The sequence below is a fragment of the Typopeltis vanoorti genome, chromosome 25 (assembly GCF_054136105.1).
Source record: "Typopeltis vanoorti isolate ZY-2024b chromosome 25, IOZ_Tvanoo_1.0, whole genome shotgun sequence".
NCBI classification, from domain to species: Eukaryota; Metazoa; Arthropoda; class Arachnida; order Uropygi; family Thelyphonidae; genus Typopeltis; species Typopeltis vanoorti.
The window spans coordinates 17,436,705-17,463,517 of record NC_143573.1 but is presented as its reverse complement, the minus strand read 5'-3'; the positions used below and the strand labels follow the sequence as shown (position 1 = coordinate 17,463,517).

General features: G+C 35.0%; 1 protein-coding gene across 2 annotated transcripts in view; it reads right to left on the bottom strand.

The window, feature by feature from the left end:
• The window catches only part of LOC150092575 (dual specificity protein phosphatase CDC14C-like), a 301,512-nt gene that overhangs the window by 22,320 nt on the left and 252,379 nt on the right, over positions 1-26,813 (bottom strand). For both annotated transcript variants that reach the window (XM_090414344.1, XM_090414345.1), the window contains exons 12-13: positions 22,290-22,411; positions 7,608-7,817 (exon numbers count right to left, since the gene is read on the bottom strand). In XM_090414344.1, coding sequence (XP_090270470.1) covers positions 7,608-7,817; positions 22,290-22,411 — 332 coding nt within the window. The remainder of the gene's footprint in view (positions 1-7,607; positions 7,818-22,289; positions 22,412-26,813) is intronic.

The window sequence follows — 26,813 nt, the reverse complement described above, 5'->3', positions numbered from 1 at the left end:
AGGAAGATCCTTAAGCTCCTCACGTCGTGGATGGGAATCGAACCTAGGACACTCCTTCCCCAGGCATATGGTTGCGAAGCGCAAAGCCACTAGGCTAACCGCGCGGACTTTTTTTTAGATTAACTTCATTAAATGTTAATTTTCTCAAGTCCACCTTTCCTAACAGTGAAGTCACTGCCTTGGAAATTTTAATGCTTGGAACTCAAACAGGCTTTCCTTTTCCAGCTGTGCTCATCCAGCAAGTTATATTCACCAAACTATTTGCTATCACCAATGATTTGACACAAGTTGTTCACATGATTACCAGAATGCAGACTATGTTAACCACTCTCTAAACATTCCAGATCTTTTTTGTCACTAATGTCTCTTCAAAGTATATTCAGGATCTATGTCATTTGTCTTCTAGGAAATTTAAACCACAATCTAGTGTTGATTTCTTTTCACATGGATAAGTATATGCACAGCCACCTTCTTAAATTTGTTGTGTGACATTTTAAGAATGACAAGTAGAACAATCGTTTTTGGTTTCAATACTTCATTTTGTTGGGTGGATTCTTTGGATTAATGTTTTCAATACTGATTCAAACATTTCCAGTGAACACATTACTGAACCAGCTGTTACTGGTAAAGAAACTGTCATTCCCCATTTCACTTCAAATTCTCATGCATTATCTAAGCCTTGGTTCTCTAAGAAACATATCAAGACTATAAAAATAGCTGGGCATATCACAATTGGTTTCATTGAAATTTTCCATTTCTGTTTATATTTATAGAAAATTCTGAGACAGCAGCAAGCAAATCATCAACACATCCAAAACTGAAATCGGATGTGTTAAGTGACTGTTCTGGTATTGGATGTAAACTTTGTTAAACTTTCTTATCCACCACTTTGTCATTGACATAGTTCTGTTGCATAAAAAAGCTTTTTGTTTTTAATTTTTCTCTAATTCTTATATCAATGATCTTGGTAAATGGTCACCTATCGTTCCAAACATGCAATTCAATGCCGCCTCTGATTTTTCATCAGAAAGAGATCAGAATAATTTTATCCAAACTGCATATAAAATGTCCTGATTGTATTTCTTTGATTATTCTGAAGGTTTGCACCAGAATTGATTCCTGTTGCCTTTTTTTTTTTTTTTTTTTTTGTTATTGTTACTGTTTCCTATTCCACTGGTAAGTATCCGACAACTTGGAAATCAGGCTATATTCTACCCACTTCATTTTATTGTTTCCTATTCATTTTATTCATGTTACTGTTTCCTATTCCACTCTTAAGTATCCGACAACTTCGAAATCAGTCTATATTCTACCCACTTCAAGAAGTGGCACAAATCTTTACCGTCAAATTATCACTTCAATTATTTCACTTACTTCTTTCTAAAGTGGAATGGAGAGAAAAATCATTAATACTCAATTAGTATACCTCCTGGAAACTTCTCTCTTTTTCTTATTCCTTCCCTCCTCTTTTACCTTGCAGTGTTGAGGATTTTTTTACATTTAACCTCTACTGTATCGAGGATAAGGTGGTTAGCTCTATGCCTCAAGGTGTGTCCTATGTCTGTAGATGTGTGTATTCACAGGCCAGTTTGCCTGTTCTGGGGGATGAAAAAAACCCAAGTTGCTGGGTGAAAAAATTCTACTTCTGTATGAGACTGACTAACTCACCTTTAGTCGAAATAGACCAGATAAAGGTTCCACACGTCACTGACGATAATCGAACCCAAGTCTTTCCAACTAAAGGGTTTCATGTATACTGACTGCGCTATGGAGGCTCTGGAAACTTCTCAACTAATAAAATAGACAGTACACAAATTTCATTATAGGTGTCAACAGGCCATCTATCTTCTTGTTTATGCTGCTCATCCTTGGACAAATGCATGAAAAAGTTTGGGTTATCCGATGTGATTGTTCTAAAGGATTTGACTATGTGGCAATTAAAAAGCTTATTAAGTTCCAATCATATCTTCTGACTTCAACTTTATTGGCAGCTTTCTCTCTCACACACACTACATATTACATGTGATAGTGAATGGATATTTATATTCAAACACTGTAATGTGGATTACAGAAGATTGTTCTTTCACCTCCTACTTTCTTCTTTCTGTATATCAGTAAATAACCTTCTCCAGTAGACTGCAAATCCCATCCAGTTTTGGTGATGATAGTACACTGCACTTCTTGCTCATTTGACAAGACCTGCACAATAAATTTCCAAACCATTCTTCAATGGGATTTTTTGGTGATGATAGTACACTGCACTTCTTTCTCATTTGACAAGACTTGCACAATAAATTTCCAAGCCATTCTTCAATGGGATTTTCTTCCATTCTTACTTCTGGCAACACCCAAATCTCTGGATAGAGAACATTTGTTTCCTTCAGATAACTTTAGCCTACACTGCTTATTGGTATAAGCCTATTATAATTACAAATATTGGTTTGGTAGCATTCAGAGCTCCCCTCGTCCCCTATTTTTTTTCTACTCAAGGCATTACTACTAAACAGCTATTAGCTCAATACAAATCAGAGATCTATCCAAATACTGTTCTCACATTGGAGAAGGGCATTCCACTAATTAAAACATTTTTTTCTTCTTCAATGTTTTCTAAAAATACTTCTATGATCCCTGTTGGTCAGAATGTGGCATCAGTAATTCTCTCATTTAAATGTTAAAACTTGAGTAAGAGCTATCCAATACTGCCTCCCAGTTCAGTTCTAAACTCAGAACAAATTTTTTCTTCATTAATTCCTTCTACAGCTGTCCTTTGGAACAGTCTCCAGTTTTATGTATTTTCTAAAAGAAGAATCTGCCATTATTCATTTAATCTTAACAAGTTTTTTTCTTTCTTCTCAACTTTCTGCCCATGCATAATTAGTATTATATACAAATAGATTATACACCAACTAGTTTTGCACACTAAAGACCAATGGATTTTTTTTTTTTCAGGGTAGTAAATTAAGAAAGGGTTGCCAATTAAAACAAAACTTGGAAATACTATTTTTCTGCCTTGCATGTACAAGCCAGATTTTTCTTTCCTCCAATATGACATGTTACTGAGACATTCCTTCTTTCATATTTCAAAACATTTGTCTGACACATATAAGAGATACCACAAGAACATGGATTTCTATAAACGTCCAGATTCTGTAAGCAGGGTTATTGTCTTTTGGAGATCTCAGGAGGCTAGCTACAGATAGTCAGGATAGGCTTTGTAAGTTACTCTAATATTGTGACTCTTGAATAGGCAGTGATCTTGACAAAAAGATTTCTGATATATAGGATAGAAGCAATGTTTTACTGACTATTAGGATTTTGATGGATAGAAACTACTCCATCCTAACAGAGCATCCTGTAGATGGCTCTTGGAAATATCTCTTAAGGATATTCCAATAATGAAACTTAAACAATCTTAAGAAGTGATTAATCAGATCATTCAACTTACTTGAATTCAATGCTTTCAACAATTACCTCCCAAACAATTCTAAAAGGCAAATGATGCATGACAGTCATTACTGGTGTGATGTTTTGACAATTACTATCATTTGCCTTTTAGAATTGTTTGGGAGATAATTGTTGAAAGCATTGATTTCAAGTAAATACACACACACACACACATGTACTATTTAGAATTAACAACATAAGATGGTGTTATTTTTTTAAACTGACTCCCACCCACTTAAGTTTGTAAACCTACAGTATGTTAGTACCATGGGAAGGCTAATGAGTTTTGTTCTATTTTTATTAATTTTATATTTATATCTTGTCATTTATTTTTTGACATAAGGAAGCCACACATTAGTGACCTAACATGGAACTTTTTAAAGCCACCTTAAGCTTCCAATCCAGTAAGTGGAGTAGTGGTCTCACACTAGGCAACAAAATTCAGCTCTCACTTAAGGACACACATCCATACCCATGGTAGGAATCAGACCTATAGTCTGTTGCTTGGAGACCAAACACACTAACTCAGGTACTTTTAACCGAAGAGTATCACATTGTTATTAACAAGGCCACAGAGGCTGTAATTTTTTTTTTACTAAACTGAAATATGATCATTGGCTGACATCCCTTCAATTCCACTTAAATATACTCTTTTAATAATTTACAGTTCCGTTTGGCTTTAGTTTTAATAAATTAAGAGATTTTATTCATATAAAATTTTAAATTAATTGCTTTACTGACATATTTTATGTAAGAAAAATATACCTTATTATATGCTTATGTTACAAGTATATACTTTTTTATAAACTCCTAAAATTCATAAAATAATTTAAATAACATCACACAATCAAAAAACAAACATGAAAAGAAAACACAAAAATCTCCAAACTAATACATATCTGTAATCAGCAATATAGTTACAGGAATACAACTGGGTAATTAATATCTTCTCAAAGTAACACTAAAAAAAAGAAATCCGCTAGTAAAATTCAGTACACAAACTCATTGAAATGTTACTCAAATTAATTTGTTCTTGAAAGAATATCTACTACCATCCACATATACCTATAACATATAATTTCACTTTCTAATGCTGTGTGGAACATACTTATCCAAACTGACAGAACACCTATACAAGATCTCTGTTTTTAACTTTAAAAAAGATAATAAATAAATAAAAAATAAGAATAAATAACTATTCATTACAGAAGAAAGTGGGGATTATACTTTGTTTTGTCATCCATGCAGGAGTTGGAAGGAAAGAAACAGAGGTGTGCTCTCTTTGGTTAATTTTATGATAGTACCATTTAGATAACCTCATTGTCTGAGAAAGGTGAATGGAAAACAGTTTGCATCCTAAGGACTTTTTTGCAAGGGATCACCTGATGATCTTATTATAACTGCTACATGCCACAATGTGAGGCTTTAGTTTTGGTTTTGAGGCACTCTGGGGAGAGAGAGAAGGGGGGGGGGGGGGGAATCGGGTATATCATAAGTGGCACAGTTGGTGGAATAACAAGGCTTAGATAGTAAGTTATCTTGTATTTCTAACAACTGTAACAAGATGGTCTTTATTCAGATGGAGAGTGTATTTTGGATCAGAAGAACAAACATGGTAATCAAGCCAAAGGAAAGAAAGAGCAGAAATCATAGCATCATTTCATCTGGTACCATTATAGTGCCAAAATACACAAGACAGTATAACTAGATTAAAGTTATTTTGAAGATTTGTTTGAATTAACAAGAGGAGAGCTGATATCCACAGTATATTTGGATGCCACTGACTGCAAATATCTTGACATCTTTTCTATACTAATCAGTGGAAATGCGAAGTGAAGTTATTTAGTTGTAAATGTTAATGAACCCAAAGCAGATAACCTCACTGTCTGGGTATGCAGAATAGAGAATTTTAATGCCCCATAATGAAAGGGGCCAGAAAGAATTAACAGAATTTGGAAACTTATAGAGACAGAAAATGAATGCACACCTAACTGAATAGGACAAGGAAATTTTCCACCAGAGTATATAAAAATGATTTGAGGCTTAGCCCTGGCACTTTCTAATGATGAATATCAGAGATATGACAAATCTACAGGTACTGTGTAGGAAGGACTCACGCCAAATGTAGTTTAGGAAGTTGATGCACAGTTGTTGAGGCCACCATTTGAGGTTCTGTGAGAATAAAGACTAGATTTAGATGTCTTTAAGTGGTAGTGCACATCAATTGTGTTAAGACAATGAATGTGAAAGATTTTGGTACAGTTGTGTTGTTTTTCATACTTTTTTTTAAGGGAAATTTATTTGATCTTAGGCTTAATCCCATGCTATCTGGCAGCTGACCTTCATAATCGCTATACTGTTGTGTCCTTGAATGGCTTGGAGGGGGGGGGGTTAGAATCACTACAGTATGTTTGGCATCCCTGCAATGATTGTAAGAAGAAGAGGGAGCAGTAGAACTTGGAAACCTTGCTGTGTAGCCTACTCAATGCAAAATTAATTTGAGGCTTGCCAGTGATGGTGTTTCAATATGTAATGAACATTCTATCACTTAATTATGTCACTTAGTTACCGGTTTCCCTCTTAATTAAATAACTGAGATCAATATTTTGATATGCTACCAACATTATTCTTCATACTGTTTGTTATATACACACACATATATATTTATCAAACACACACACACGAGAAGTTGCAAAAACCTATAACACAATACTACTATCTATTTGCAAGTAATAAGGAGATAGAAGAATGCTGTTGATGTTTCATGAAGGTCACAGTATATGGGATAAGTGGCATGAGAAAGCCGTTCTGAAGAACAGAGTCAGATGGAATGAAAGAAGACAAGGATTAAAAAAACTGGTTCAGTAGTTTTGAAATTGAATTGTATGAATAATAATATGCAGCTGCTCATGTTTTACACACTTAGAGGAAAGTAAAGGAATAAAAGCAGCCAGTTTCATTATGCAGAGTAAAAATACTCATAGAAAAAGGCATACAGAAGAAGCAGAATCTCTGTAAGAAAGCTAATAAATGATTGTCACAGGTAGGATCATCTGTTTAAGCAGAATGCCCTCTAATAGACAGCAACAAGCATTTTTAGAAAACCTTTTACTGCATCTCTCTCTTCAAATGTGAGACCAGTATTATGAGGTTGGGCAAATCTGGGATTTATAATGTTCAGAGTCAAACAGGTGAGAAGTTTCTGAAATAAACAAGTACTTTTTTCAAGGGTATGGATGTAAAATGTTAGTGCCAGAGGTATAAGTTGGCCTCAGATGAGAAGAGAAATTTGCTTTTCACTGGAAACAAGAAAAGACATCAATGTAAGACATTGGTTAAGGTAGATAGATCTTGATGGGTGGCTTGCCAAATGGAAAAGCAGAATGAAACATACTATCATCAGCAAAACTATGGATAAGAGCTGATGTAGTAAGAGTAGGATATTAATGTGTAGAAAAAAGAGTATGAGAGAAAGTAGTCCTTCTAGAGGGGTACTCTGCTGTTGGTGGAGGGAATCTCAAGGGAGTATCCATTCACCTGCTATGTAGTAAATGATCAGAAAGAAAACTTGCAATCCAAATGAATCTATCAGAGTCAACAGGTGAGAAGCAGCATCTAGATCATAAAGGTACAGTTTTTTTTTTGTTTTTTTTGAAAGGTATGAATGTGCCAGAGGTGTAAGTCAGGCTAAGATGAGAAAAAAAATTTACTTTTCACTGGAAATAAGAAAGAAATATGCTATGAAATTTGCTAAATTTTACTCACAACTAGACCTTTTTATCTGTGTAATCTTATTACACCCCCATATAATATTATTCTTGTGTCTCTTATTCTCTTCACCATACTTCTATCAAGTCTCTTCCATATTCATTTACCAATCATTTCTCCAATTACTGAACTGCACATTCCTTTTTCTCATTCTTTATCAATATTCTTCCTTTCCAGTGTTACTTATATACAGCTGGCATTGAATAATAAAGTGTAATGTCCCTGTTATTATATTGTCTCAATGTAAAATGTATAAATGCAATGTAAAGGGAAGTTTATAATTGAGTATTTCAAAATTCTATCTTTTTAAATATATTATAAAAATTACAACTTTTCTAATTTAATACATAATTCACATTATAAATATATTCTAAGTGACAAAATCACACAAAGACCTTTTGTTTGGAGAAGAAATACAAGCAAGTTGTTTACACTGTCGCCTGCTAACTGTGGGACTACTTGTGGCAATCACTCGAGTATGGATACGTGAGGTATCTCGTAATGGTTTCAGAGGAGAAGTGTAACTTCTTGTAGGAGAGACTTGACAAGGTAAGGTCCTCAATGGCTGAGAATTTGTGCGGTAATGGCTACGAGATTCATCCAATCTGTGAATACAAAATGAGCAGAATGTTCTCTTTCAAAAAATTAAATTTTTTTTAGTAGATGGAATTAAGTTTAAAGTGATCAATTCTGCTTAACATACATAATGCTAAATTTAGCAAGAATGTGAGAGAGAAAAAATAATCTGGCTGCAGTAATATATAACAAATATTTTATGTTATCAAAATTTAGTGTCACTTTATAATAAACCTTATAATTACTTATAAGGTTTATTATAATTGGATTTACTAATTATTACTGATTTCAGTAATAATTAGTAAATTAGTAAGAAGTGTATGAAGTTACCTGTGACTTGGCTTACTATGGGTAGACAGGAAGATCTGTTAACATCCATCTGGAAGAACATAAAAAATACATTTGCAACCATTATTATGGTAAGTCAGGACTGGCAAACCACACTTTGGGCACCCCTTCACACAGGATTAGATGGAAGAAAAGTGATGTGCTATTTAGTAGCTCACAACGCCCCATAGATGTTGTAAGGCCTGATATTCTGCCACAATAACATTATCTGTTGAGGTTTTGCATGGTTAATGGTGAAGATGATTCCATTCACAGTAAATCAGCTTGTTGAGATGGAAGGAATGATGTAGCTTTTACTATTTTTGAAAGCAAGATTCCTTTAGGAATAGATCATGGAAATATAGTAAAGTTAAATACACAGGGCAAATCGGCAGCTGAAGCATTGGCAAAAATGTTTACCGAGCATACCGACTAATAAACAGCAAAAGTATGATAGAAAAAATAAGAGTATGATAGTGAGAGAAAGCAAAATGAAAGAGCAAGTGTTGTATGGTGATTCCTTAGTAAGAGGTGTGTTAGTTGAGAGTTTAACAAAATCGTACCAACCTGATGCGAATGTTAATGATGTAAGCGAGTCAATAAGAATGCAAAAGCAGCAGGTGAAAGAACTGATAGTGGTAGCAGGTACAAATGATTTGAAAGGAGACAAAAGCTATGAGTGAGGATGTAAAGGAATTGCTTGAGGTAGCAAAAGAGAAGAGTGAGAGAGTTAGGATGATGAGTCTGTTTCCGCGGTATGACAGTGAAGAGTATAGAAGGCGTGCCATAATTACAAATGACTTTATGCGTGAATTATGCAGGACGAGTGGTGTGGAATTTGTGGATGTGTGGAGTGAGTTCAATGGGCGAAAAGATTTATATAAGATGGATGTGGATGGTTTATATTTGAATGGATTTGGTGTATGGAGACTTGAAAAGGTGTTGTCGAATGTAGTGGAAGAGGATGTGCAGAATCAGAGAAACAAGAGTTATTGGGGGGGGGGGGTAGTAGATATGCAGACTTTAGGGAGACGGTTGAGTGTATTAGGGAGACAGTTGAGTATATGAATGTGTGTAATATGCCCAAGCAAGTACGAAAGACTATAAATATAAATGGGACAAATGGGCTTCTGCAATTCATGTATACTAATGCCAGAAGTATTAGGAACAAGAAGGAAGAATTTTTGGCCTTGGTTGGCACTTCCAGACCACAGGTTATTGGCATTAGTGAAACATGGCTGACAAAAGATGATATAGCTAGTGGGATTGAATGTGAAGGATATGGTGTGTTCAGAAGTGACAGGAAAATAACATGGGGGGAGGAGTGTTATTGATGATAGCTGATGAGCTACAGCCAAGGAGAATAGAAGCAGAACTGCAGGATAGAGAAAAGAGCACATTTGAGGCTATTTGGTGTGAAATTGAAACTAGCAGAACAAAATATACAGTTGGGTGCTGCTATAGACCAGGTGATGGAATAGATGGTGGAGATAGTATGCATAAGCAAATAGAAGAAATGAATGGAAGGAGGGTAATTATTATGGGTGATTTCAACTATTGTAACATTGATTGGAAGGAGGAGAGGACACATGGGAGGAAGGAATTAGATTTTATGCGATTATTAAGGGATAACTATCTGCGACAGCATGTAATGGAAAATACTACGGGTCAGAGAGTGCTTGACCTAGTAATTGCATCTGAGAATTTGGCTGTAACGAATATGACCACGTTGCCACCAATTGGTGAGAGTGATCATAGGGTCTTGACTTGAGAGGTGGCTAAAGGTGTGGAATTTACAATTAAGACAGGGTACATGTGGAATTATCGGGCTGGTAAGTATGACAAGCTTAGGAGTTTGACTGGTTCAGTGCCATGACATGTAAAACTGCAAGGGCTAGATGTTGATAGTGCATGTGAGGCAGTTAGGAAGTGTTTGCATGAAGCAATGGCTGACTGCATACCTAGAGTCCGAATAATAAATCAAGTAGGGATTAAATGGATGAATAACACCATTAAGCTTGAACTGCAAAAAAAAGAAACAATTATGGAGAAAATTTAAGGAGAAAGGTGACCGGCAGGCACATGAATGGTATAAAGCGCAGGCGGGAAGGGTTACGAGTGTGGTAAGAAAAGCAAAAACAGATTATGAAAGAACGTTAGCCATGCAGGCTAAAGAGAATCCCAAACCGTTTTTTCAATATGTTGCAAGTAAAAGAAAAAAATGTATATGGCAGAATGATTTTAAAGAATGCCGATAGTAGGGAGGTAACCGAATCAGTTGATATAGTTGAATTACTGAGTGAGCACTTTGCAAGAATATATCATCCAGGTGGTGCCATTGGAGGAATGAATGAACCAATAGATTATTCGGGAATTGTGGTGAATGAAGTGGAAGTGAGTAGTCTATTACAAAAACTCATTGTCAATACATCTGTGGAATTGGATGGTATACCAGCTCCTGTCATACGTGAAGCCGCTAAAGAATTGTCACTGCCCTTGACCATTTTGTTTAATTTGAGTCTCGGGTCTGGGTTAGTCCCGAGGGGGTGGAAAGAGGGGAAAATAGTTCCACTGCATAAAGGAGGTTCCGAGACCGCTGTTGTAAATTACCGACCAATTAGCATATCAGGAATCGTTGTCAAAGTCTTGGAGAAAGTAGTCAAGGGAAAAAAATACAGGATTGGATAGATGAAAATGGGATACTGTATAGAGGACAACATGGTTTTATGAAGGGTAGATCATGCCTCAGGAACTTGCTCACGTTGGATAACACAGTGAAGGCTGAACTGGATAAGGGTAATGGGTATACAGTGTGCTGGTGTGCTGTGGTGTGCTGTGGTGTGCTGGACCTTGCTAAGGCCTTTGACAGGATACCACATAGAATTCTAATCAGTAAACTGCAACATATGGGGATGGATATAGGGTTGGTGAGAAGGATAGGAGGGTGGTTGATGGAGAGATATCAGAGAGTGGTTTATTCAGGAGTAGAGTGCAAAAGATGGCCTGTGACTAGTGGTGTGCTACAGGGTTCTGTTCTTGGACCATTACCTTTCAATTTCTTCATTAATAATATAGGAAAGGATCTGAGAGGAACAGTTCATTTGTTTGCTGATGATGCAAAATTGGGTAGAGCAATAGTGAATGCACAGGATGTCAAAATGCAGGATGATTTGGATAGTTTGGAGGACTGGGCTAAGGAGAGTGGATGTCAATTTAATGTGGCAAAATGTAAGGTTATGCATTTTGGGGTGAAAAGATTAACAGCAGTATACCAAATTTGTGGAACTGTACTCCAGGAGATTGCCGAGGCCAGGGATTTGGGAGTGTTGGTGGATAGGGAGTTGAAGTTTAGGGGAGATATCGCAAAAGTGGCTAAATCAGCTCATCAAATCACTTGGTTGCTGAAAAATACTTTAACAAGCAAAGACAAACAAGTTATTGTTCCTCTGTATCATGCCTTGATAAGACCCCATCTAGACTACTGTGCCCAGATATGGGCGCCAGGGTTTCTTCTTGATGGAAAGGAGGTGGAGAGGATCCAGAGACGAGTGACCAAGATGATAGCTTGTGGGTTGCAAAAATTGGTTGATAGGCAGAAAAGAGGTGATATGATTGAGACATTCAAATTACTGAAGGGTTTCTATACGATTAATTCAGAAGATATTTTTGAGAATAGGACTGGTGGTGGGAGGACTAAAGGCCATACATGGAAGCTGGGCAAGAATGTGGCTAGCAAGGGTGTTAGAGCTAGGTTTTTTACTTGGAGAGTGGTGAATGAGTGGAATAAGCTGCCTGAGTCTGTTGTGGGTGCTATGGCTGTGAATGAGTTAAAGGCAAGGTATAATAGATACTGTGTGAATGTCAAATAGTTGTTCTTGACATGATGTTAGGGCCTCCCTCGATGAGTCTGTTGACTCCTTGGAGTTGTTCGAAATAATAATAATAATAAATCATTTACTGTTGAATACTATAGGTACAGGGAAAAGAAGGAGTAGCTATAGTATTCAATACTAAATATGAGGATAATCTTCTTGAATGGCAGGCACTATCAAGTAGAGTGATTTGGGCATATATCAGATGGGGGAACTGGACAATGAGACTTATTTGTGTCCATGATCCCACAAAAGGTTCTACTAAGGAAGAAATAGAGGAATTTTTTTGGTGCATTAGAGAAGACAGCTGTCTTCTCTAATGCACCAAACCAAGACACAACGAAAAAGGAAAAGTTGGTCTTTTGTTAGAGATCTAAACAGCAGAGTAGGAAAGAATACCAGACATATAGATAATAATAATAATATAAAATAAATAATAATTTTCTCCCAAGATAATAATAATGGTAAGTGCCTGCTGGATTTCTGTTCAGGACATGGCCTAGTTATAACATGGCCATGTTCCAACATAAAAATGTGCACAAATTCACATGGAGAGAAGATGCAAGAAATAAAAAAAGTATCATTGACAATGTTATAGTTGATAGCGATATTTTCCCACTGGTTCAGAACAAGAGTATACAGAGGATTTGAAAGAGGAAGTGATCACTATTTAGTTTTGAGCAGGATAAATTGAATTTCATATTGAAAAGAACAGTGTGTAAGAAAGTTTTAAAATGAATAAAAATTGAGAAGCTTTCAGAGGCAAACTGTAGACTTAAATACACAAACCTCATTCAAGCAAAAATGAAAGTCTGAAAACAAGAATCAAACATTGGAGATCCAGTGGCAAACCCCTGAAGAAAACACTGATTGATTCAGCAGAGAGGCATATGGTGAGGCTGTTTGTAAAGATAAAAACATCAGAACTCCATGATAGACTCAGGAAGTTAAAGAGGCAATCAAGAAACAGAAGAAAACATATTGAAAGTTCCTGGCAAATAAATCAGCTTGTGCTCTTAGAGAAAATAGCAAAAAATGTAAGCAAGCAAAGCACTGTGTAAAAGTCACGGGAAAACTTTGGTAAGAACGGAGAAAATAAATATCAAGAAGGTAGCAAAATACTCGGAGGCTATTGAAAAAAACTTAAAAAAATCTGTAAAAAAATCCAAGATGATAATGGTGACATGAAAACTAAAGATCAAGATATTCTAGATGTCTGGAGTAAATTACTTGGAAAGATTGCTAAATGAAACAAGGAGTGTCAGTACAGTGGTAGAAAACTTCCAAATGGAATGCAGTCAGGAATACATATCCATACTTAAAGTAAAAAATGCCATCCAAAACCTGGACTGTAGAAAGGCAGCTGGAGTAGATGAAATCTGACCAGAAATGCTCAAATATGGAGGTACAGAAGTTATACAGTGGTTTACAGAAGTTTAACTACATAATTCAGGACTGGTCAGAGAGTCGAATTCTGGATGATTGCAGTAGAGCTCTCATAGTTCCAATCTATAAAAATGGAAATAAAATGGATTGTGAGAATTATAGAGGTAGTTAAGCATTTTTAATTTTAGAGAAATTAGTCAAAATCCTTAACTAGCTGCATACAAGAGAGTATTCAAACCAATTTCAATTTATGAATCTGGGAGCTGGGTTAGAAATAAAACACTTGATGAAAAACTGGAGACCTCAGATATAAGAGTTCTGAGAAAGATTAGTGGAGTGAACAGATGGCATTAATATCAGTATTGTCTTAAAAATGAGGATATTAGAAAAAACTTGCCACTGTTATCAGTGCTAATCTCAGTCAGTATGGTCATTTAAACAGAATGGGAGAGGAAAGATCAGCAAAACAAGAGTTCTTTACCAGGTTAGCATGAAAAAGACCATGAGGAAGAACAAGAAAGTGCCTTAGAAAAACAGAAATATTAGATCTGATAATATTGGATTAATTTGTTATCTTGACAGATAACAAATTAATTTGAAAGAAAATGTTGATCAGAAGTTAGCAATGAAGTAACTTTTTCATACAGTACTATCATAATATCCTTTACATCCCCTGAGGGAATGTAAAGGATATTATGATATCAGGAATTTCAGGATGACGATTACTTTAACTTTGGTATATCCTCCAAGAGTTCTTGAACCATCTCAACAACCAATACTCAATAATACAATTTACCATGGAATTGGAAGTTAACAGTTCACTCTCTCTCTCTCTCTTGTTCCTGGATTCCAAACTGTAAATGTTTTACATTTAGTAAAACATTTACAGTTTATTTGAATCTCATTGTAAAAGTCTTTTACAAAGAGATTTTTTACGTGTAGCCACTATAAGACATTTACACTTCCATATTCAAGCATTTCTGGTTGAATATCATCTACTCCAGCTGCCTTTCTACATTTTAGGTTTTGTGTTTATTTTTTTCTACCTCAAATATTGATATGTAATACTAACTGCATTATTTTTATGAATATTTTCTCCCTCTGTACCATTGCTCTCATTTAGTAGACTTTCAAATTAATCAAACAAGACATCTCCAGAATATGACTCTTTCTTTTAAAGTTACATAGTGATCAGCATTCATATTTCCGAATTTAGGGACACAAAACACACGTGTGTTTTGTGTCCCTAAATTCAGAAATATGAATGCTGATCACCGTGTAACCTTAAAAGAAAGGGTCATCATAATAAATGGAGATGTGACCCACAAGCAGTGCAGCTGCTATGGTAAGCTAAAGATACGTGTGTTTCCTTGTTAATTATTATTTTTTTTTTTTTTACTAAATAGCTTAAGGAAATTACAATGTATACTAGGATATACATTAAAATAAATTTTAATACACTTCCAATATTTCGGCAATGTCATGTTGCCATTTTCAGAGGAACTTAAAAACAAGCACAAACAAACAGTAAATGAGGACGAAACAGGAAGCTATTCTTTCTCCTAAAAGTCCTGATGGTGCCCCCTAGATGGCAATGTTGGTATTCTTGGACAATTGGGCTGAAGGTCTTCTGATGTAGGTTTCCCAAATTTGGGGCAGTCTCATGCAACCAAATTTGTTGAGATTTGGATTGTTTCTTAGGGCTGAGGCTGATTCCATGAAAAGCCTTTCATATTTGAATTTACTACGGTGTATTATCGTGGCTTTCTTCCACCGTATTCTATGGTGGGTATCTAGCATGGTCTGCAAGACCAGAGTAGCTGTATTGGTGAAACTGGATGTAGTCCTTGTGTTTCGAAATGCTGATATTAGCTGTCCTGCCTGCATGGGACCTGCTATACACCAGGTAGGTCTTGGGGGAGGGGGGGGGTTGGTCTTTAGTAGAGCGGATAAGGGATGCCAATTTTTTATATGGTCTGTAACAAGACGTTAAGTCATGTTTTTTTAGGATTTTTGCATTTTTTTCTGAGATGCCTCAGATATAGGGTATGGCGATGGTTTAGAGTAATCCTTGTTGTGAGGAGGGTTGTGGTTTATTGGTTTCAATATTTTTTGGACTTTTTTTGGGGATAGCCATTGGCTGAGAAAGTGTTGAGAATGTGGTTTAGTTCTGTGGTTAGGGCATTGTCATTTGAACTGATAAGTTTAGCCCTGTTGTGTAATGTCTTAATGACTCCATATTGTTGGGGGGGGGGGGGAATTGTTGGTGAATGTATCTGCCTGTATGGGTGGGTTTTCTATAGACTGAGAAAACCATGGTTCCATCAGGCTGGTGAGTGACTAGTGTGTCTAAGAAAGGAAAGCAGTTGTTTTTCCCTTCTTCCAGGGTAAATTTGATTCTGGGGTGTTGGTTGTTTAAGTGTGTGATGGAGAGGAGTGCATCGGAGCCATGTGACCAAATAGCGAACACATCATCAACATAGCAAAGCCATATGGTTGGTTTTTGTGGGGCAGAGTTTAAGGCTTTCTCTTTATAAAAGTTGGCGAAGGGTGGGGAGAGTGGAGAACCCATGGCTGTCCACTCTATTTGTTTATAGAATTTTCCTTGCCAAACAAAATCCATCAGGACTTTTAGGAGAAAGAATGGCTTCCTGCTTTGTCCTCATTTACTGATTGTTGTGCTTGCGTGCACGTCTTTTTTTTAAGTTCCTGTGAAAATGGCAACGTGACATTGCCGAAATATTGGAAGTGTATTAAAATTTATTTTAATGTATATCCTAGTATACGTTGTTATTTCCTTAAGCTATTTAGTAAAATTGCATAAACAACATCTAAGCCTTTCCAAGAGTATCCGTGTTAATTAATTGACTAGCCTTTTTGAAACGATGTAGAGACAGCAACTTAATACCCAACTGCATTAAACTAAAGAAGAAGTTTACATCAGCTAAAGTGCTCCGTATCTATGCCCGGTTGGAAAAAGCGTTACACGTGTTTTGTGTCCCTAAATTTGGAAATATGAATCTCCAGAATATATTTATCTTACAGTAGTAAAGAAAAGCTAAGCTATTTTTAGTTATGGAGCAGACCCTTTGTAACAACTAAGCTATAAGTTAAATTTCATAGGATTTAAAATGAAAGATACTTATTAACATACCTGTGTAAAATGAAATGTGTAAAATGTGTCTTTGAAATAAAAGTTTTTGTGTTGAAAAACTTTCAAGTATTAATATTTATCTAAATTTTTTAAGTCACTTTTATCATCTGATTCCTTTCACAGTACTTTCTTCTCCACTTCTAAGCTTTCAACAGCCTAAAGAACATTTTGCCACCTCTGTGATATTCATCTTCATAGCAAAAGCATCCCTTCCCATTACTTCTGTTTACATATTTTTAGCCAGAGCTTAGCCTTTTATACTTTTTTTTTTCTGTGTTTCAGAGGACCTGCTGACCTACTTTCCAGAAATTTTCAATGTGATTTCAACTTGTCTTTAACTTCTTGGGTGGAGCATGAAATTCTTATTCTTTTTTTTATCCTTGCAGATAACTTCAGCATATACTGCACTGGCTGAATCAACTAATGTTATATATCTTCAGATTGGCAATATCTTTCTAAGCGGGTACGGTTTCTTTTTTTTTTCCCAAATACTTTCATTTTTTCACAAATAATATTTATATATTTGAGTCTACAGTTTATCTCTGAAAAAAACTGCTTGAATTTTTTTTTAAAACTGTCTTTTGTGTTTTCCTTTTCTACATGATAGCTGCATACATTATACATAAAAGTAGTAAAACAGAAGTCATGGAAAATTTTGGAAAGAATATAGAGATAAATATCACAAAGATAGAAAAATGTTCTGGAGTTACTAAGAAGGCACAGAACTGTGCACATATCTAACAAGATTCTCAAACCCTAAGATCATCTGCTGCCTGAACTACTACAGGTTTTTACTCTTTCGTGGCAAGGATTCACATAAAACAAAAAGATATGTTATATTTCATCATCAAATGACATGCACCCTCAAGGGGTGTACAGGATATTATGATAGTACGAGGGTGGTCTAAAAAGTTCTCGGCCTCGACCATAGATGGCAACACTATTGGCAAGATTTTTTTTTCTAAGTTGGTACATTTGTCATAAGCATTCATGTGAAATTTCAAGTCATTCTATCAAGTAGTTTATTTTATATAGCTGTCTGAAACAAAAGCGTTGTCTTTATCCCTTGAAATTAATAAAATTGAGTATTATGCGGTTATAAAATTTTTTGTAAAAGAAGGTTTACTGCCAAAAGAAATTCATTTGAAGTTGATAAACATTTATGGGCACTCTTCTCCTTCATTTTCAAGAATTAAGAAATGGGCTGTCGAGTTTAAACGTGGCCGTACCAGCCTTGAAGATCGACGTGAAGGACGTCCAAAAAGTGTAACAACAACAACACCAGAAATCATTGATCAAGTGCACAATATGGTATTGGATGACCAGCTAGTCAAAGTGCGTGAAATTGCTGAGACTATAGGCATTTCATAAGAACCTGTAGGAGCCGTGCTTGCTCACAGCAGATGAAAAACGCACTCGCATGAAAATCTCTGAACAGTGCATGGAGCGTTTTAACAAGAATAAAACTGATTTTGTGTGTCGATTTATTACTATGAATGAGACTTGAATTCACCATTACACACCAGAATCCAAACAGCAGTCAAAACAGTGGACAGAAGCTAGCTATTCAGCATCAAAGAAGACAAAGTTGGTTTCATCAGCAGGAAAGGTCATGGCATTGGTGTTTTGGGATGCTAAAGGCATTTTGTTTATTAATTATCTTGAAAACAATAATGGGGAATATTATTCCCATCTTTTAACCAGACTAGATGAAAAAATTCGTGAGAAAAGATCCGGTTTGCAGAAGAAAAAATAATCATCTTTCATCAGCATTATGAATCTGCATTATGAATTGTTGGAATATCCACCGTATTCTCCAGATTTTGCTCCCTCTGACTTCTATCTCTTCCCAAAACTAAAACTCTTCCTCGCTGGTCAGCGTATTTCTTCGAATCAAGAGGTGACTATCAAGAGATGTACAGAGATATTTTGCAGATCTTACTGAGAACCACTACAGGGATGGGATAATTGAGCTGCAGCATTGCTGAAATAAATGTATTAGTCTTAAGGGAGATTATGTTGAAAAATAAAAATAATTTTGAAATTATAAATTCAAAGAAAAGTTCTCGGCCCTTTTTTTCATTGTCAGGCTGAGAACTTTTCAGACCACCCTCATACTACATGAAAAACTTGCATTACTAACTTCATATCAACAATTTTCCTTCAAATCAATCTGTTATATGTCAAGACTCCAACATTATCAGATTTTATATTTCTGTCCTCTGAGGCACTTTATACTGTATCAATCTACCTATATCTTGGTCTTCCTCTGGGTCTTTTTCCTGCCAACCTGGCAGAAAAACACTTGTTTTGCTAATCTTTCCTCTCCCATTCTGTTTAAGTGACCTTAGATCAGTGACCTGAGATTAGCAATGCTAACATTCCTAGTTGCTAATAATGTCAAGTTCTTTCCTAATATCCTTTCCTAATAACATTAAAATGATATTGCCATTGATGCCATCTGTTCATGCCGCTAACCTTTCTCAGGACTCTTATATCTGCAGTCTCTTGCCTTTCATCAAGTGTTTGATTTCTAACCCAGTTGTCAGATCCATAAGTTAAAATTGGCTTGAACATCTTGTATACAGCTAATTTAGTGTTTTGACAAATTTCTCTCTTATTCCATACAAATTTATTCAGTTGACTTCCTACCAAACCAGCTTTGTTGATTCTGTTGTCTGTTTCCATATTTAATTTACCAATTTCGATAAAAGTTGTGCCTAAGTGGCTGAAATGTTTTACTTGTTCTATAGGTTCTCCATTCACAGTGTAGTTAATATTTTCAGTGCTTCTGCCTATTTTCATTGTCTTTGTCTTGTTATTGCAGAGGTTCATATCATATCTATTACAGAAGTTATGCAATTTAGTCATGGAATCTTGCAGACTTTTTACTGGATTTATGTAGAAGTATAACATCATCTGGATAAAGTAAAGAGCTGAGATTAACATTTCCAATTTTGATATCACGTTTAATACCATTTTCCTTCATAATGTGATCCATATAACAAATAACAGAGGGGATAATGTACATCTCTGTCTGACACTAGATTTAACATTAAACCATTCTCCTATTACTTCCTTCAATTCTAACTGCTGACTTACAACTCAAATAAAGACTAAGTATTGTTGGATATAATGCCCCATCGACACTATACAACTGTAGCATTTTGAATAGCTTTTCTCTTGGCACCTTTTCATATGCCTTTTCCAGATCTACAAAACTTAAATACAGATCTTTGTTATATTCCATTGATATCTCAATTATTTTTCATAAAGGGAAAATTCATCCAGACAGTCTCTATTTGGCCTGAATCCAGTTTGTTCTTCACTAAAATTCCCTTCCGCAATCCTTCTCAAGTATACTTGCTTAAATCTTACCAGGAACAGTCAGTAGGGAAATACCTCTGTAATTCTCAAATTATTTTATATTCCCTTGTTATATATGGGTACTATGAAAGCTCTACTCCAATCATCTGGAATTCATCCCTCTGTCCAGGCCTTCTGAACTATACAGTGCAGTCACTGTAAGACTTTTATACCTCCATATTCAAGCATTTCTGGTCAAATATCATCTACTCCAGTTGCCTTTGCACATTTCAGGCTTTTGATGGCTTTTTCTACTTCAAGTATGGATATGTATGGACTGCATACCTGTTGAGTGTTTTTACTACTGTGCTGTTACTGCTTGTTTCATTTAGCAATTTTTTGGAGTAATTGCTCCATACATCAACATGCTCCAGAGTATCTTGAACCTTCTTAATATTTGTTTTCTATGTTCTTACCAAAGTCTTCCCATGACTTTTGTTTAGCAAGTTTTACACAGTGTTTAGCTTTCTTACATTTTTCTCTGTATTCTCTAAGAGAACATGCCAACTTATTTGCCAGAACTTTTGATATGCTTTCTTCTTTTCCTTCACTGCCGCTTTAACTTCCTGTGTCCACCATGGAGTTCTGATTTTTCTATCCTTGAAGACAACCTCACCACATGCCTATCTGGCTGAATCAATCGATGTTTTCTTCAGGATTTGCCAATGAATCTCCAAGGTTTGGTTCCTGTTCTCAAACTCCTTCATTTTTTCTTGAATAATGTTTGTATATTTTAGTCTGTAATTCACATCTGAGAGCTGGTCAACTTTTATTCACTGTAAAACTTTCATACATGTTCTTCTTTTCAATATGAAATTCAGTGTTTTTCCTGGTGAAGACTAAATGGTGATCACTTCCAATTTCGAATCCTCTGTACACTTTGGTGTCCCGCAGCAACGAGAAAACATCATTATTAACAATAACATAGTCAATGAGACATTTCTTATTCCTTGCTTTCTCTCTCTAAGTGAATTTGTGCACATTTTTATTTCATAAATGGTGTTGGTAATAACCAGTCCATGTCCTGAACAGAAATCCAACAGGTATTTGCCATCATTATCAGCTTTGCTCTTTTTCCAAATTTTCCAAAAATATTTTTGTATGTCTGACAGTCATTTCCTACTCTGCTATTTAAATCATCAACAAGGACCAACTTTTCCTTTTTCATTGTGTCAGTTGATTTCTCTAAAGCCTGAAAAAATTTCTCCACTTCTACCTTAGTAGAACCATCTGTGGGACCACCATAGGCACAAATAAGTCTCATTGTCCAGTTCCCCTTTCTGATATTTGTCCACATCACTCTACTTGATATTGCCTGCCATTCAAGATTAGCTTTGTATTTAGTGTTGAATACTATAACTACCCCTTTTTCTTGACTGTCATTGCCTGAATATAACATTTTGTATTTATTGCTCAGAATGATCTCACCAGTTTTTGTCTTTTTTGTTTCAGTCACCCCTATTATGTCAATCTGGTAATTATCCAATGAAATGCTTTAAAGATTACATCATGAGCAACAACATGAGCTCCTCGATTCTCCAAACTTTTCCATGTTTTTTTTTTTTTAAGTTGGGTGACATACAAGTAGAAATCAACAACAACAAGAACCAACGAGAACAGAATTCATACTGGAAATCAATTATTAATCAAAAGATTTTTAATGCAGAAGTTGGCTATCTCACTGGATACCTCTTCCCACCCCCTCCCCAGAAAGGATCAAAATGTGAATAAAATGACAAATTTATGATTTGCTGTGAGTGAAGTAGGGATAGCACATCTCTGGATCATAGCACTTTCCCATTTTCCTTGATGTATTTTGTCTAATGATCTGTTACAGCCAAGTAACTTGGTTTTTTGTAAACCTAATTGTAATGATACGGCAGTTAAGTTCACCATAGTGTACCATATACTGTTAGTGCATGTGCTGTCTAGTCTATTTTCTGATCTGCAAAATTTGCAGAATGAGACCAGCTAACTCATTTTCTGTTAAAATGCTGTTTGTTATTCACTGTGTAGCATTTATGGAGAGAAAGACACATGTGTGAGAGCAATTTTACTTTACTTACAACTAAGGAAAATAATACTAATTTTTACATCTTTCTGTCTGCATAAATTCTATACACATGAATGTGACCACTGCAAAATCCTGATTTTGCAGTGGTCACATTTACATTGCAGTGCCATGTAGAATGCAAGAAGCAAAATTATGCTTCTTGCATCCTACATGGCATTTGAACAAAGTCTTTTTAAATAAAAGGTATAACATCTGACTGGAGATGAAACCATAGGGCACAGAAGCATAGCATTTGCATCTTACATTCAATTTTCCATTAAAAATGATAATGCCAATATCATTTCTCTATGTTTCTTATTTATTTTTTTAAATTTATACTTACTGGCTACTCCCTGTAGTTAATGAACGAGGATGCCTTCTTTGTGCCTTTATGCGATTTAATTTATCTCCCTGGGAACCATCATCTTCTGTGTACAAATTGTTATTCGAACAAGTGGTGTTATTCTTAAAATAAAAAAAAAATATATATATATAAGTTCTTCCCTAATCAATAAATGACATTTCATTATATTTTTATTTTACTAAAAGTGATACATTTCATTAATGAATTACTTGTGAAAAAAAAAAAACCTTGAAAAATAAACAGAATAATATAACAGTGCATAAACTATTGAAATCATCCAACCAAAATCACTCACAGTTAGTGATATTTATGCAAAAAGAAATTCACTTCAGCCAACTATCCACTAACAACTGCTCTGTTTTTGCATTTGTTCAAACACAATAATACAAACAATGTACTATGTTAAAATAACTAAATAATAAAATTAATTAGATTTCTATATATATATTTCCCATTCACAGCATTATATACCAGACATTCTGAAGCCTCTGATATATGGTATAAAAAATATATAGTCAATTCTCATTATAGCAAAGACTCATAGGGACCACAGAAATGTTATATTATATTATATTATATAACTATTAAAGATGCCAAGAAATTATATTCTTGGTTTAATTAATCCTTTATCCAAGAAAGCAAAACAAAGTTGTACACGTGACATTCATTCAGCCTCATCATCATTCACATAGATGATGGAAGAGAAAAGAAGTATCTTATATATTGCTACTTTTAGTGTTTTGGCTAATTTCTCTCCTATTCCATATACATTTATTCAACTGCCGCCTATCATACCAGCTTTGCTTATTCCATTGTCCACAGCCATATTTAATTTGCCATCTTTATTAAAGAAAAGAAAAAAAACTTCCTAATTAGCTGAAAATTTGACTTGCTCTATAGATTCTCCACTGGAAATGCAGCTGAAGTTTTCTATGTTCTGAGTGATGAAAAAGCTGAGTTTCCAGGTGAAGAAATCCTCTACCTCCATATGAGACCCGCTAACTCATCTTTAGTCGAAAGAGTTTTTATAGTTTGGTCTTTTTATTGCCGATTTTTTACACAAAATTTGTTACAGTTGTTATTCAATTTAGTTAGAGAATCTTGGAGACTTGCACTGGATGTGTTTAAGAGTACAACATCACCTGCAGACAAGCAAAGAGTTTAAAATCTGCAATTCTAATATCAGGGTTAATGCTATTTTTTTCATAATGTGATCCATATAGATGATGATTAATAAAAATAGAGATAGTATGCACCCTTGTCTTACACCTGATTTTACCTTAAACCATCTTTCTGTATTTTCTTCAATTCTAACTGCTGACTTATTTAAATATAGACTATGAATATATTCTATTAAATATAGAATATCTGTATAATGTTTTCCATTTACCCCATATAGCTGTATCATTTTGAAAAGCTTTTCTCTGGGCACCTTGTCATATGCCTTTTTCTGATTTACAAACATCAAGTATTGATCATTGTTATATTGCCATTATTTCTCAATTATTTGTTGTAGAGTGAAAATCTAATCTTAACAATCTATTTGGGTGAATTGAGCATTTTCTTCTCTTCCACAATTTTTTTCAATCTCTTTCACTTGCATAAATCTTATCTAGAACACTCAGAAAAGAAATTCCTCTGCAATTCTCATATTTAGCTTTATTCTCTTTTTCATAAGTGAGAACTATAAGAGCTCTACTCCAGTCTTCTGAATTCTGCAAAACTTATACCTCATATAAGCATTTCTGATTGGAATATAATCTAGTTTCCTACAATCTACTACAGCTGCCCTTTGACATTTCAGGCTTTAGTTTTTTTCTATCTTAATTAATCAATATGTACTCCTAATTGCATTCAGCTTGAATATTTTCCTACTGTTCTGTCACTGCTTGTTTCACCTAAAATTCTTTCAAAGTAAGTACTCCAGACATCTAGAATATTCTTATTATAACTTTACATGTTATCTTTATCATTGATCACTTTTACAGTGCTCTTTGTTCCATTTTTAAGCATTTTCAATAGCCAACAGAACATTTTGCCACCTTCCTAATATTTATCTTCTATATTCTTACCAAAATCTTCCCATTACTTTTATTTAGCTACTTTTACACATGGCTAAGCTTTTTTACATTTTCCGATGTATTATTTTAAGGCATCTGTTGACTTATTTGCTACAGGGCACCACGTGACAAGTTGATTTTTAAGTTGCAACATATGAGTTTGGATATCAGGTTAGAGGATTGGATTGGTTCGCTGATAATATCAGAGAGTTGTATAAGCTTAGGAGGGTTATTAGTAATAGTGCTGATGTTTTGGCTCTTCAAGAGGATTTGTATAGGTTGGAAAAGTGGACAAACAAAGGGGATATCACTTTAATGCAACTATATGTAAGCTTTTAAAATTTGCAATCCACAGACGGGATACTTGCTTTGTGGGGTTATGCTCACTGGAAGAGGTGGAGGAAGCAAGCGATCTTGGGATCTTTGGGAGATCGTGAATAGATTTGAAGTTCCAAGGATATATTAAAAATGGTCGTGAAGACATCTCAGACAATTGCTGCAATGTTGAGGAGGACATTGACCACAATAAATAAAAGTTTACGGTCCCATTGTATAAAGCATTGATCAGACCACATCTGGATTTCTGTGCTCAGATCTCATCACCTGGATTTGAAGGGGATGAAGTAACCTTGGAGAGGGTGCTGAGACAGATAACAAAAATGAAATCAAGACCGTACAATGTTGATTATGAGGACGGACTGAGAGCATACAGCCTGCAGAGTTCTTGGTGGATAGAAAACAAAGGGGAGGGATGTAATCGAGATATTTAAGTTATTGAAGAGTTATTATCATGTTAACACTGAGGAGATTTTTCATATAGTAGAATGAGGAGAAGAAGAAAGGACAAGGGGTCATCCCTGGAAGTTGCAAAAGAAAGTGATGAGTAAAAGGGTAAGAAGCAAGTTTATTTTTACATTGAGAGTGGCAGAATCATGTAATGTATTGCTTTAGAGGATGGTAAACAAGCAGACAATACTCGAGCAGCAGACAGACTTCTTTTCCTGGACTGCTTCTTTAACATCCTGTGTCCATCACAGTGTTCTTATTATTCTTTCCTTGTAGACAACTTCACCACATGCCTCCCTAGATGAATGTTTTCTTTAGAGTTTGTTAGCGAGACTCCATGGTTTGATATTGTATGTCAAATCTGAAATATTACAGCTTTTCTAAGAGATTTTGTTCTCTCATTATGACACAACATTGTTGTGGTTAAATTTCCTTTTCACTTAATGTTTGCTATGAAAATAATCTACTTCCTAATGTGTGACAATTTAGGATGATCTCTAAACATATTTTGTAAGTTAAAATGACATCTTCATTCATTAAAATCCTTCAAAGTGGTTCAGATACATTCACATGCTCATCATCTGACTGCAGTGGGAAAGTAACCTATGTGAATTCTTGAAATTCATCAATAATGAACATCCAAGAATTAACCATGGTAAGTTTTTGAACTCAGTGATGGTATGTTATATCTGACAAGAAATTATATTGTTTTTACCCACATTTTGCACTCGTGTAAAGCATACAGAAGTACCAGTAACTATGTCAGAATAAGTTGCCTTAGGTATCCCAGAATGTAGAACATGCTCAGTATATTTCGTTACTATGGAAACTCGCTCACCAGAGCAGTTTCAACTTGAAGAAGAAGCTTCATGTAAAAACTCTTGTTTGCCTATATTAGGGAAAACTATGTATGAATTTCCTGTTCAAATATAACATAACCACAAATGTATAAGGTCATGATTAAAAATAAAAGTAATAACAAATTGGTCACACAATAACGAGATGACTCTAGCATTTAAGCATACCAGAAATAATAGCTCATGCAAGTCAGAACAGTCTAAACCATGAAGTTATTAAAACCTTTAATACTGCCTATACAATCCAATCATCTGTGTGCAACTCTACAAATAACAACAACAATAATAATAATCTGTTTCGTTTCGATGTTTTTCAAATAAAGAGATCATAAAGGTTGTATAGTTGTATCCATTTAAGGAGAAAAATTATGTTAGTTACAAGATGCTTGAGAGCATTAGTTATCACGTTCCAAATAAACATTGTCTAAAACATTCAGAATTTCAAGCTGAAAGGAACTTTGGGTGGCAGTAAATCTGGATGCTGGGATATAGCAATTTCAAGAGACTACATTATTTTAGGTGTGTAGATAAGACTGTACAGAATGAGTGGAAATGATATTCATAAAAACACTAGCAGTAACAGATTTTATTTCATGTTCTTTAAGAGACCACATTTTTAATATGCTCCAAGGATGTTTATTACTGCAGTTGATCCTGACGGCAAAAATCTCAAAACTATTCCTTTTTATGTTTTGTTTGTATGAACACGCACACACACACCCACACAAACTGATCTACTAGACATAAATATCCAAAAGATTCAATATCCTATTTCTTAAAGGCATTAAATAATTAAGTCC